Source organism: Oryzias latipes, chromosome 18 (genome assembly GCF_053564925.1).
Source record: "Oryzias latipes strain Hd-rR chromosome 18, Olatipes_Hd-rR_3.1".
Taxonomy (NCBI): domain Eukaryota; kingdom Metazoa; phylum Chordata; class Actinopteri; order Beloniformes; family Adrianichthyidae; genus Oryzias; species Oryzias latipes.
In genome coordinates, this window is record NC_136254.1 from 18030669 (window position 1) to 18045500 (window position 14832).

At 39.3% G+C, this 14832-nt stretch overlaps 1 protein-coding gene across 1 annotated transcript; it reads left to right on the top strand.

The window, feature by feature from the left end:
* The first annotated feature begins 1679 nt into the window (after positions 1-1679).
* smim20 (small integral membrane protein 20) lies at positions 1680-4876 on the top strand. The gene is made up of 3 exons (XM_023966124.2): positions 1680-1873; positions 3713-3769; positions 4643-4876. Exons 1-3 carry the CDS (start codon positions 1765-1767, stop codon positions 4684-4686), a joined length of 210 nt encoding a protein of 69 aa, XP_023821892.1. The 5' UTR covers positions 1680-1764; the 3' UTR covers positions 4687-4876.
* Positions 4877-14832: the final 9956 nt, after the last annotated feature.

Sequence of the window (14832 nt, forward strand, 5' to 3'; positions counted from 1 at the left end):
CTAAGTAATTCTTTGGAGGGATAAATATCATTCATAATTTTGAAGTGTGTTTCTTTAACTTTTGGGAGAATAGGAAGTTTCATGAAATCGGTTCTTAATTTGGTAACAACATTTTGTTCAAATTTCTGCAGTATATTGTTTTTTGTTCTCTCGTCCAGGAAATAATCTTTCAATTAACCAATTTCTGATAAAAGAGTTATTACATTTTCTGTCCATAAGAGGGCATGCTTCAATTGATAATGTGTCTAACTGTCGTTTTATCATTACATGTGTCATTGTGTTCCTTGTTAGAAATACTAATTCTCAAGGAAGAGAATTACGTACTTTTAAGAATTCTGAAATAGGAGGATTAAAGTTATGTCTTAAACACAATTGCTCATAATCTAATAAATTGCCCTCCGTGTCCATCAGATCAGTCACCGACCAAACACTTTGCCCAAACCATTCAGCACAAAACAAGGACTTGTTTCTATGGAGCATGTATTCATTGTTCCAAATAGTACTTAAAAATGGCGATGCACATACAATATTTTCCAGTATAGCAGAATTGTGGAACTCTGATAATGCTAGATTGAAAGATTGGTTGTGTTTGATCCACGATTTTATCTATAGGATTCCGTTACGGCAGTCAAAATTCATAACTTTGAGACCACCATCTTTAAATTCTTTGACCATATTTATTTTTCATGTAATGATGCTTGTTTCTCCAAATAAAGTTTAAAGTCATTTGGCAGATGGATTTTATCATTTTGTTTGGGATGGCATTAGAGTAAGATGGGTAAATACATCTTGACAAACACTCCATCTTTGTCAGATAGATCCGGCCCTGCATCGACATGTCTCTTTGGAGCCACATATTTAACTCTGTCTCACATTCATCCAGTTTTTCACCCACATTCCTTGATTAGCTTATTTTTTGGTCTTTGGTGATGTAGATCCCCAAGTATTTAATTTCTGATTTAATGGGCATATGATTGATTTCTTTTAAAGGTGTGTCATGAATAGTCAACAGTTCACAATTTCTTTAAATTTAAGTTTGACCCTGACGCTTTGGAAAAGTGTTTTACTTTTTCAATAGCTGCTTTGATTTGATGCTCATCTTTTAAAAACAGTGTTGTGTCATCTGCTAGCTGGCCAATAATAAGCTCTGTACCCAAGACATTTAACTTTTTGATGTCATAACAATTCGTAATATAAATGGCCAAATTTCAAGATTTCCAAGAAGACTTGATACAGTAATTTTCTGATATCTTCCCAAAAGTGTCTATAAAAGTCGCCTGTGAGCCCATCTGAACCAGGAGATTTATTAAGAGAGAGTCGATTAATGACAGCATCAAGCTCAGAGATTAAAAGTTGTTTATCGCATGTTTGTTTAAAATTGTCGTCTATTTTGGGGATGTGGGGAATCTCTTTTATAAAGTTGTCACAGTCTGCTCTTGAAAATTTAGAGCTGTAAAGGTGGCTATAAAATCTGTAAATTTCTGAGGATACAGCCTTTTCATCTGTAATTTCTATATCATTCACTAGAAGTGATTTTAGGCTCAGTTTAATAGATTAACATAATTTTACTTTCATAACCCCTAGCGTTTATCTATCAAAATTGATATACAGTGTATTGCTCTGTGTTCCTTGCTGTTTGTCATTTTTGGTTTTTAAATAAAGATTTGTCAAAAAAAATGTGACAGCGTAACCTTTTCCCCGGAAGTACAAGTTGTAAACACGGGGTGTCTTTAATGCTAGGTTACGTCCTACCAAGCTAGAAAAATGTCGAAAAATATAAGAATAGCGCTGATTTTTGGGGGTTTTATAACAACAGTCGCCGCTGCTTTATATCCTATTTTCGTCTATCCTCTGACGCACAGAGACGAGTACAGTAAGTAGCTAACAGCTTGTATTTATTTATTTTTTTAGCTCTTATACAATGTCATGTAAACGTCACAAATATTTTTATATATTTTCTAAAGATATTCTCCTAAATCAAACTAAAGGCTGTTTTGAAAAAAATATTTGAAGTACCGGTACTGAAGTATTTTTTTTTTTATTTAAACTGCTTTTGGAAGCTAGCTTCTAACTTTTAGCTAGCTAGTAGTTTAATTCCATTTGAGTATTTTGTCCTCAAAGCTGAAAATAAGCAAACTTTTAAAGTAATTTTCCTCATAGGTTCTATGTTTTTCCCCCAAACATGTTTATAATTAAAAATAATACAGTCAAAATGATGCAAATCTAAAGATGAAAACATGAATAAAAACAGCTACAGCAAAAATAGTACAACAATAGAAAACATGTTTGAAATAGAGCAGGAAGAAGCTTATTTATTAAGTCTGCCCAAGAAAAAGACAAGAAAACGACTACTAATACTGCTTCTAGTACTAGTACTACTATTAAAAATAATAATAGAAAAAGAGAAAATCAACTACTACTACTAATAATAATGTGAATAATGATGATAATGATAATAATAAATAACATAAATGAAGGAGAAAGTACAATTAAATAAAATAAAAAAAGCTATCTTTTCAGCCGCTGCTATTTAACAGTTTGCATGCACACCGATCATGATCTGATTTCAACAGTAGTCTGCTTACTGAGGTGAAAAAAGCCTGATATCTTTAATGGATTATGGCTGGTAATAGTATTTGGGCCAGATGTCTCTCCAAAAATTCTATTTCCTGCTTCAAGGATTTATGTTTGCCTGATTTATTTTAAGTTTTTCTGCATCGGATGTGGGAAAAAGGCAGTTCAAATAAACTTCTGAAACAAAAAACAACAGAAAAAGTTCATTCTTAGGCATCAAAATACACAACTAAAAAAACAAATCTGACTGTTCTTTATGAAGGTAAATATGTTCCAAAAAGAACGCACTTTTGATTTGATGTGAGATCTTGTAATATAGAATGTGAATACTTGCACAACAAAATTCTGCATCTTTGTGTAAAAATCTTTTGCTGTGAACTGAGAAATTCCCATTTGCATGTGTTCATTTAGAGTTACAACGTCAAATATGTGATTCCAACTGCTCAAATGTGCTTCTGCGTCTGCTCGAATCTGCTGGCGCAAATCACAAGTGCGCTACAACTGCGCTCTGAATTCTGACACATTCCTTGCAAGAAACTTGTGTCAAAACTGATCTGTGTCTGATAATGGAACTGGGGGAAGGGAGGGTTAGAGGAGGGGGGAGTTAACCAATCAGAGTGCAGCACTCAGAGGATTTGGTAAAGTTAGAAAGATGGTCACAGATTCGGACTTCCTGCTTGAATAACTCTTCCAGAAATCTCCATCTTTGGAGAAATCCAGATGTGTTCATGTAAGCAGCAGGATCTGAAGGTTTTAGGTCAAACTGAATCCTAACTACTTCAAGCTACTTGAGGTCACACTATAATGTCACGAATGAATCAGGTTTTCTGAAATTAGCTCTTTAAAGTAGGATTTTTTTTAACTGTTATATTATTTAAGTAATAATAATATTTATTTATTTTTTCCATGGATTTTCTGCACCTTTGCAATGTTACTATTATAAAAATACAACCCCTGTAATGATTTTCACAATCACCGGCAAATATGTTCCCTAAACTGAAGCTTTAGACTCTCCTTCCTTAATTTTTTTTAAAAACATTTGAAATCAAACATTTCTAGAAATTTTTTGAAATGGATCATAGCATGAAAATTTTCCCTAGAATAAAGAATCTAACTGAAATGCTGTGCTCCTTTTTAGGACAAACTCAGAGGATAAATCGGTCCGGAATAAACCAGGAAGATGTGCAGCCTGTGGGTAAGAAAAGGTCGCTGAATTCAAAAAAGCGGGTGAAATGATGCTTACAGGAGCTTTGACAATACTGGTAAAAAAAAAAAAAAAAAGAGAAATGTTTGGATCAACTTTCCTCACAAAAGAGGAATCTTTTTGTATATTTTGTCATTCCAAAACACTTCTTGGGTCCGTTTTTAATCAATTAAAAACAATAAACAAATGTTTTTACTTTAAGTATGGATGGCAGATTAAGTGAAATCAATTTTTGAAAAGAATCTGTGAAAGTATTTTGGTCGGATTTCTTATCCTTAACAAAAAACGCCATGAAAGCGAAACAGTTTGACATTTTTATTGGATTTGAGTCACAGAAAAGTGAAGGCAGCCCGGCTGCTCTTTTAGATCAACTTTATTTTGTCACAGGATCACTTTCTACATCCTCTGTAATCATTTGATAATTACAATAATGACTAAAATGTCCACATTTGGCCTAAACATTTTCTGAATTTTCTGAAACTCAAAATTAAAAAACACATTGTTTGGAGCTAAATTAAGAAATAAAGCACAAGTTAAAAACCATGTGCAACTGCATTTGCTGTAGTATTTTGTTTCTTTTGTAACTTTCAGTTTAATTACATTATTTCTTTAATCTCCATTTATGATTATTATCTTTTTAATAACTATTGCGGGATTTAATATCTATTAAAGCAAACGTCTGCTCTGCAAAGCACTGATTCTACAAAGAGAACAATTCATGTATCGTTTTGGGATTTTATTTTGAAGCTTATTTTGTTTTTTCAGATGTGATCTCCCAATAAAAAAAGAAATCGGTTGATTCTGTTTTGTATCGTTGTGATCATGCAGCATCCGTGGTTTTTTTTCTTCTTTTCTTCTCTGAAGGTCTAAAAGTTTGGTCTGATCCTTTCAAGCCTTCCGAGAAGTAATAAGCTCCTCCCTCCTCGCCGCCCTCCGGTGCTCCCGGACAGGAAGACCAGGGAGCCAAAAAGCTTTTCTGATAAATGTGTGAGTGTCTGTGTGTGTGTGTGTGTGTGTGCGCGTGTGCGTGGCTTATGTCATGAGTGTTTGCTGAAAACTTTTTGAACTGAATAAACTTCAAGAACTTATGAAAACGTTCATGCTTTGTTTGACATTTCTTTAAGAGATGACATTTTTTGTTTTCCTGCTATTAGTTTATAAAAGAAATCTTTTAAGGTGGAATGAGTTGTTAAGCACTTTGTGTCCACAGGGGGGCGCTGCATGCCTGCAAAGTGTTTCAGAGAGCTCCCAGCAGCTGCAGGATTTATTTTGGAAAACGGCTTCTGAAAAGTGTCACTCGGGTATGCGGCCTGTAGGAACTTCTTCTGAAAGGTTTGTTTACTCCTCGCGCTCCTCAGAGGCTCCGGCTGCACTTTTTTTTGTAGTTTTTTTTTTTGTTTGTCGTGAACATTTTTCGGACGGAAAGCGATGCTGTCCAGTCATTTGTGGTGTAGAGAGGAGACTGCATTTATTCCATGAGCCAGCATTTGAGCTAGCCGCTTTTTTTTTGGGGGGGGGGGGACAAATCCATGATGGATTTCAAAATAAAATAAAAAAAGATCCAGCCTCTCTTTATGAGACCACAGGTGCTGTAAAACCAAAAAACATCCAAAACGGCTTCTTTCTTTTTTTTTACATTGACCAGCTTCCATCCATCCCCCCCCTCTTTTTTGTGTTTTTTTCTTTAGTTTAGTTTTGTTTTAAGAGTTTGGTCAGATTCCTTTTGGAGCAAAGATGGATGAAGAAAAGGACAAAGGTTTTGTGTTTATGGTCCTACAGAGACGAACGGAGCGTTTTGGAAAAATCGCCCTTAAATCTTTCACGGTCTTCCATGCGGCCTGCACCTAAGGGATTTTTTAGCGCCGTTTTGTGGAGGCCCGCCACCAACAGAGCTGACTGAACAGACCAGCCCCCCCCCCATCAAAACCAACAAGCCCCATTGTTTATGAGAGGTTGTTATTGTTGGGCGACTTTCAGAAACAAGAGAAAACTCAAGAGCCCGGCTGCACAGAGGCGTCCAAAGTAAAGAGACCTAAGGTGAGATGGGGGGTCAAGGAAAAAGGGAGAAATTCCTCTCATTCCCATGCTGCTGTTTTCCAGATTCCTCAATAGACAGCTCAACGGCTGCATGAGTGAAGTAAGCAACCAGAGGGGAAGCTGCAGCGAGCGGTTAGAGGAAGAGAACCGCATTCTTCAGGGGGAGCGTCACCCGCACAGAGAATGGAGAGACACTCAATCTCTGTTTCTGTGCTGGTCTGCGTGGAGCAGGTTTGTGCAACAACCCCCCCCCCCCCCCTTTTTGAGCATTTCATTCAGGCCCCGGCTCTATTTCACACACAAATTTCAATGTGCTTTTCCTTGAAGAGGGGCCTCAAGTTGAAGCCTCGCTCTGCAGATAGTAGACACCCGTGTCTATAAAACATTCAGTAGGGCCGCCGCACGCCGTGAACCAAACACAGACGCTCTGCCGCACTTTTACTGCCGTGCCGTTAACCTATCACACAAATCTCTGCGCTCCATTGAGGAGGATTTGAGAGGAGGCGTTCACCTTTTGTCACTTTGTTTAGCTGAAATAATTGACCCGAGGTTCTGACTAATTATCTGTAAAGCAGGAGCCGACTACAGACAGACCAGCTCTGACGTCAGCGATAGGGCCAGAACTATTGACTGTATACGGAAACTGGACTGATGACCCCTCCCCCTTTGCATTCCAAACAGAAAACACCCGCTGGCTCCCAGAGGCCTTCTAGTTCTAGGAAATTTCGGTCTTTTGTGTTTTTTATACGTCATTCACGTTTTTCTTGCGTTCTTCATTCGTCGATGTGCGCTTATGTCCGTCGAGGGTTCCGGCCAAAAGGTCTTTACAGGAATTTGATAACGCAGGTTACGCGTATTTTACGTGGTTACAATTATTACGCAAATCTTGAGCAATTGAGCGCGATGTCTAACGGACATTTCACGCATGTACCACCAATGTCTAACTTTTTTTATCACGGATACGGCGCACACATCACGTAAAAATTCTGTCATCGACACACAAATCAACAATGAATTGCATTTAAACAGCTCAAAATCCCACGCCGTTCAAGTTCTACATTGATTTACGTGTTCCTCTTCGGATTTATTCGTAACTCTTCCGTAGTTTTAAAGTGGTTCATTTGTGATACATTTATGAAAATTTCATGTAAAGACCATAACGTTTCTCACTTTTTTCCACGTATATTCACATATGACCAATTAGGAGCCGGTTTAGCTCGTGCTGGTTTGCAGCGCCTTCCGTCCGTGAAACCAGGGTTCGAATCCGGGCTGCTCCCTATTCCCTTCTCTGCCGGTCCCAAGCCCGGATAAATTGAGAGGGTTGCGTCAGGAAGAAAACATTGTCAAGTTAACCATGCGACTCATCCTCAAAAGAGAGGTTGTTTCGCTGTGGCGACCCCTGATGGGGAAAAAGTGAAAGAAGAAGATTCACATATGACCAATTGTCATCTGTGCACTATGCGCAAAAGTGTACATAATGGCTGTGTGTCACGACTTACACACAGAAATCTGCCAATATGGCAGGAATTTTTGCATTCTTGCTAAGGGGCCTGTTTTTGCAGTGCACTGTTCTGAGTCAAAGAAAACCAAATCTGTTTCTCTGAACTAGATCACTCTCCATTCACAAATAAAGCTTCAGCCTAAAAACATTATTTAGAGTACAAAAAAATAACTTGTTTCATTACAAATAAAATAACATGTTTTTAAAATCAAATGACTCAACAAAGATGGTCAAGATTTATTGTCCCACACCTTATTGAAAAGTTAAGTTTAGTTTCATATCAAGTGTAGTAAAACATTCAAACTAGAACCCAGACCAAAATATTTGGGGATATTTTGTTTCTTTGCAGTGTAAATGTGCTTTTCTTCATTTCTGTCCTTAAGGCCATCATATTTATTTGATATTTGGAGCCGGGATTTCCCGCCGTTCCAGATTAGTCTGGAATTTTCTTTTGCAAAGCTTAACATCGGCCCTTTATAGTCAATTCTGTGAAAATGCCCACAGTGTGGTTTCATTCCCAGCTGTCATTAGAAACGATCTGTCTGGATTTACGGCGCAGGAAGCTGTAAACATAGCAGGTTAGGAAGTTGTAAACATGAGCAACAATTTCCTGTATTTGCTACCGAACGGAGTAAACCAAACAAGGAAGCCATCAGTTTGTCAAATTTAGCGGTACTGACTAATAAAGCAAAGACGGCTGCAAAAACAAGCAAAAGTTTAACTAACTTTAAGTGTTTTTCAAAGATCTGTTGTGTGCTGACTTTGTTTTGAGACCCAGATGAGATGCAGATGCTTGTAACTGAAAGGAAATGATATATTTTGGGTAAATCCTTTGAAAATGGGAGGACAATATAGACTCTACTACAAAGAGGTGGAAAGGACATGATTTGACTTGATGACATCTAGTGGTTAAGTTGTAGATTGCAGCCAAATTCAGTGACAGGGTTTGCCAAAATTCCTGAAACTAGAAGTGATTTCTTTAAAGGAATGTTTAACATTTACTCAAATTGTTTAGGAGTAAAGCCAGGAAGCACAAAACATGGAAATTAGTCTTATGGAATACATTGATGCTTAAAATCTATCTGTGTTCAATCAACGGCAGCTTTTGAAGGTTAACTAGTGTTTACTGACAGAAAACTAAACTTATAGGATCAGCCAATCACATGGCAGCAACTCAACGCATTTAGGGATGTAGACATGGTCAAGACCATCTGCTGCAGTTTAAACTGAGCACCAGAATGGAGAGGTAAGGTGATTGAAGGGACTTTGAGGGTTGTTGGTGTCAGTCGGGCTGGTCTAAGTATTTCAGAAACTGCTGATCTACTGGGATTTTCCCCAACAACCATCTGTTGGGTTTAATGGTCAGAAAAAGAGAAAATATCCAGGTCTTGTTGATGCTAGAGGTCAGAGGAGAATGATCAGACGGGTTCAAGTTGACAGAAATGCAACAGTGACTCAAAAAGCCACTGGTTACAACTGAAGTCTGCAGAAGAGCATCTCTGAACTCACAACACGTCCAACCTTGAGGCAGATGGACTACAGCAGCAGAAGACCACACCGGGTGCCACGTCTGTCAGCTAAGAACAGGAACCAGAAGCTACAATTCACACAGACTCACTAAAGCTGGACATTAGAAGATTATAAAACGTTGTCTGGTCTGATAAGTCTCCATTTCTGTTATGACATGTGGATGGTAGGGTCAGAACTTGGCATCAACAACATGAAAGCACGGATCCATCCTGCCTTGCATCAATAGTTCACGCTGGTGGGTGGGGGGGGGGGGGGGGGTATTTAGGGGTGTGACAAAAACCGCATCACCGCATCACTGCACGTTTGTTTTTTTAAGTTCTACATATGGTTATAGGAACTATAATAAACAGATTAAACACATTCATCTTTGCTGATAATTTACTTTTTCTGCTAGTCCTGTGTTCAGACTTCAAGGGTTTCTGGGGGAAACCTTTTATTAGTGTTCTCCTTCACTCCCTGCGGCGCGCCTCTCACTCCCTCTACGCTCGGCGCGCTCCCTCTTCTTACACACACACGCGTGGTTTCAGCAGCACACACACATCCTCATTGATTCTACAACAGAAGTTTCTGTCTTGCGAGGAAATGCGACAAATTTACTGCGTTCTAATTATTAAATTTCCATTGTGTTAATTTCCATTACAAGCTGCGTGCGTTCTTGAGTGCGCGACACAATTTTGTCTTGGGGAGGGGGGGGGGGGGGGTATTACTGTTCTCCTTCACTCTGTAACACCAAACATGAACGCACACTGTTAGATTTCAATGAATATCACTACATGTTTTGTTTGGGAACTATTTTGTGCAGCGCAATGTTACGTGTCTGTATAAACAAAAATGGAGCCTCCTGCCCCGCGTTCTTCATGGGTGTCAGGCTTCATGGCTACTGGAAAGGTGAGAAAGTGTCTGTAGTCTGTACCAGAAAGCACAGGTGAAGGCTCGCGTGCAGCTAGAGAGCGGTCCGCTGCAGAAGAATCAACACACACCCTGTGCGCTCCCTCCTCCAACACACGCAGCGTGCTGACACACACACACACAGTCATTCAACAACACCTCTATAGTTAGTTCATTAGTTAGATAGGTAGTAGTTAGTTGTTACTGTTATTTGTTAATAAAGAATAGTACGTTTGTAATTGTATGTATATTTTGTGTTTGGTGGGGGAGGGCATGTGGTTAACCGCGCCCCCTGCTGGTTCATCACCGCGGTGATCAAAAATCCCACACCGTCACAGCTCTAGTGGAGGTATGGTGTGGGGGTTATTTTTCTTGGCACACTTTGGGCCCCTCAGTACCAGTTTTTGGTTACATCGTCACAGCCTACCTGAGTATTGCTGTTGACCATGTCCATCCCTTTCTGACCACAGTGTACCATCTTCTGATGGGTGTGAGAAAAAGACTTCTTCAGTGCACATTGGGGACATTCTTGAAGTGACTGCTGCCTCTCAACTTCAACTAAAACTTCTCGGTATCCATTCATTCATCTTTTATTACGCTTTATCCCTGTTGGTTAGTGGGCAAAGGCAGGGGCCACCCATGCACTCTCACATTCACACCTAGGGACAATTTAGAGTAACCAATTAGCCTATGAAGCATGTTTTTCGATGGTGGGAGGAAGCCGGATTTCCCGGAGAAAACCCACGCATGCACGAGGAGAACATGCAAACTCCACACAGAAAGGCCCCCCATTGATGTTCTGGTTCCAGCTGGGACTTCTTGCTGTGAGGCAAGAGCGCTAACCACGGCACCACCGTGCAGCGGGAATCCAATTATTGAATTTAAAAAAATACATAGATGAACCAGTCAAATTTGCTGGCTTCTTTTTTAAGATTTAACACATGGTCCCATCAGATGCACTCCTAACATTGTATAGATCCCTGTTTGAGCCTCATCTGAACTATTGTAATATCATATGGATGGAATAACACATATTCTACCATAAGAGCAATAACCTGGCCCATGCCAAATCCTCCAACAGATCCTCTCTTCCACAGATACAAATCAATACATGTCATAATACATGCACAATGTACAGTGTTGTTAACAAATTAAACCACTTTTTTCGTGCTAAAAGGGAAAACTAGAAAGTTACAATCTACCAGCTTTTCTGTCTGCACTAGAGGTCCAAACAATTGGACAATGTTGTCAGTCTGCTACAATATACATATTTAAAAAGGAAATAGAAATTGTCATTGTGAACTTATTGCGTATAATGTTGCTGCGGCTGAAACCACTTATTGCTATGTCTGAGTTTATGAAGTTCAACCTTGTTGACTTAGATACCAACACTTTCCACTGATATTACCATCACAATACTTCAATAAAACATTATTTTGTTATTATTATTTTTATTCTTTTATTCTTGGCTAAAACGTTGGACCCCTGATAATAAGCATCTGCTTCAGGGGGGGTGTCCATTTTTTCTATACTTGTATTGAGAGGTGATTTGTTAAACTAAACTTAAATAAAAAAAACTCTCTGTAGTCTGGACACAGTTTATCATAGTGCCCTGCGTTTGATCACAAACTCTACTTACAGAAACCATCACTGCGAATTGTTTTCTCTGCTCTCTTGGCTAATTTCACTGGCTAATCTTTATTTTTTATTTTTTGAATGGTTAATTTCAAGCAGTCAAAGCAAAAATACTGCACAAAACAATACAAACATCAGTTATACGGTCGTACAGAGACGTATCAAACTCAGGATAATTAGACATTAAATCAAAGATTGCTTGAAAGGCAGTGGAAGGAAGTGAATTGATATAATCCCACCCCTGTTCTACCGGAACCATTTTCATTACATGATTGATCAATATCCAGTTCGTAACATTTTATCAGATATCAATGCCTTACCAACACAGTTTCAGGTCATTACTAAGGCTTAAGTATCAATAAATAACATGACAATGATGAATTACTTAACAATTATGTATCTTAATTATGGGGCCATTCTTGCTAAACTGCCTCAATACCTGAGCCGTTTTCTATCTCCTGCTAACAGCAATTCTCGCTCTTCACTCCGATTCCTTCTCTCCGTTCCCAGATTCCACACAGAATTTGGAAAAACAGCCTTTTCTATTTCTGCTCCGCATTATTCAAAACTTACTTTAAAGCTAAGCTTTTTTAACTTTTAAATGAAATATGCATGTGTCACTCTTGACCTGACTGTATAACTCACGGTTTAACCTTTTTATTATTGTTATACTGTTCATTTGAACAGTATAACAGTATTCCTGTATGCTATTTCTTATTTATTGTTTTAACTCTATCTTTTTATTGTGATGGTGCCTTTCGACCCAGGTCTCCCTTGGAAAAGTGATCTTATCTCAATGGGTCTTCCTGGTAAAATAAAGGTTAAATTAAAAAAACTACTTCCAGCAGGACAAGACGCCATGTCATAAAGCTGGATTCATGTCAGACTGGTTTCTTGAACATAATGAGTTCATTGGACTCAAATGGCCTCTACAGTTGCCAGATCTCAACCCAATAGATCACCTTTGGGATGTGGTGGAACAGGAGATTAGCAACATGGAAGTGATGCTATCATTTCAATATGGAGTCACTATGAACGGACCTGGTTTCACTAACCTTTGCTTTTGCATCTGCTTCAAACAGGAAGTCAAAGTTTTGCCTCTTTGGAAGAATGGATTTTTTTGGGTTCCAGGAAGAAAGCAACCTTTCAGGCTCTGAAACCTTTTTTTTATTGGCTTGAATTCAATCTGGTCCTAAATTAGATTCTTTAACCAGATCTGGAGCAGAGCCTAGAGTTACCAAGAAAAACGCCTCCTGAAACCCACAAAACGTGGCAAAATGAAAAAACCCTGATGCTCAAAATAGTTCAGACCAAGAATCTTTCCTTCTTTAAGAAACAAATAACACCTCCATTGGGGTAAGTGGGACTTTTTTTATGTATCTGACACAGATCCAAACGTCTGGCCCCTGGCTGTTGTCCACACATGGGTCTACAGAGGAAATATTTAAGCAATTAGTCGGAGTTTAGGGTTGGAAATAAAAAAGAAAAAAATTCCCTGAGTTTTTTTTTTAAGCTCCTTTTTTAACTGAAGAGGAAAATCTGTGGAGAAGAGCCCATCTTTTCCTCTTCTCACTTGCTCTGCCATGTTCCACTGGTCCAGTAACTGCAGTTACATTTCCACACGAAGCCTTCTGATTCCACACACTGATTGAAATGTTATTGTCAGCCGTCCCAGACACACACCATTACGGCGGCGGCCCTCTGTGCGTGCGTCTGACCGGGCCGTCAATCAGCGTGTAGAGCAGGTTTCCGTTTTTACAGCCCTGCTATAATCTGCAACTTTTCTTACGGGCCCATGAAGACCGCTGTTGACTTTGGGCTCGGCTGCAGCCAGAGCAGCGAGATCAAGCTGTTCTTTCAGGCCACAGCGAGGAGTGGAAGACGAGGGACGGTGATTCATAATCCGCCTCGGTGCTTGACACATTCATTCGTTAAAAGGACTCTGCAGCCAATCAAAGCCACAAAAACCCACTCCAGTCGTTTTTGATCTATTTTCAAAGCGCTTGGTCCTTTAATTATTTTAATTCTATACATAGCCAAAAAAAGCAGTTGTTTTCTGGGACATAGTTTCTGCAGAGCGGCAGGAGTTCCTTATGAATTTGCCTCTGAACTGTGGGGGGCAACCCCGGCCCCACTTCTCGTCACCAATAACCGAGAGCTCTCTGTTTACATAGCTCATAGCCCCTCACACCCCAGCCTACGGCTATGTTCAAGAACACCGGACAAGCACTGTCCTTTATTTCTTTTTCCACCTTTTACCGGCACATGTCCGCCACCTACAGTTGAAGAGGCTTAGTGTGAAATGTCAAAGGGCTGAAAATCTTCTTAGTTTTGCTTCAGGGTTTTTTTCTCTCGCAGCTCTAATATATGAAAGACTTGATGTCATAGAATTCCAGACGGACACAAACCACAATCATTAATTTCTCCTTCATAACCAACTTTGAAATTTCAGCACATCAGTGTGTTAGAGGGGATGTCATACATACAGGGGGACAAAAAGGTGTTTAGTCAGCCGCCAACTGTGCAAGTTCTCCCACTTAAAAAGATGAGAGAGAGCAGTGATTTTCATCATAGGTGAACCTCAACTATGAGAGACAAAACGAGAAAAAAAACAGAAAAAAGCATTGTCTGATTATTAAAGAATTTATTTGTAAATTATGGTGGAAAATAAGTATCTGGTCACCTACAAACAGGCAAGATTTCTGTCTCCCACAGACCTGTAACTTCTTCTTTAAGAGGATCCTCTGTCATCCACTCATTACCTGTATTAATTGCATCTGTTTGAAGTTGTTATCTATAGAAAAGACACCTGTCCACAACCTCAAACAGTCACACTCCAAACTCCACTATGGAAAAGACCAAAGAGCTGTCTAAGGACACCAGAAACCAAATTGTTGACCTGCACCAGTCTGGAAAGACTGAATCTGCAATAAGTAAACAGCTTGGTGTGAAGAAATCAACTGTGGGAGCAAATATTAGGAAATGGAAAACATATAAGATCACTGATAATCTCCCTCCATCTGATCTCACCCCGTGGGGTCAAAATGATCACAAAAACAGTGAGCAAAAATCCCAGAACCACACGGAGGGCCTAGTAAAAGACCTGCAGAGAGCTGGGACCAAAGTAACAAACCGTCAGTAACACATTACTACACCTATCAGGGACTCAAATCCTGCTTTACCAGACGAGTCCCTCTGCTAAAGCCAGTACATGTCTAAATTCTGCTAGAGAGCATTTGGATGATCCAGAAGAGGATTGGGAGAATGTCCTATGGTCAGATGAAACCAAAATAGAACTTTTTGGTAAGAACTCTACTCATCGTGTTTGGAGGAGAAAGAATGCTGAGTTGCATTCAAAGAACACCATACCTACTGTAAAGCATGGGGGTGGAAACATCATGCTCTGGGGTTGTTTTTCAGCAAAGGGACCAGACCGACTGATCCGTGTAAAGGAAAGAATGAA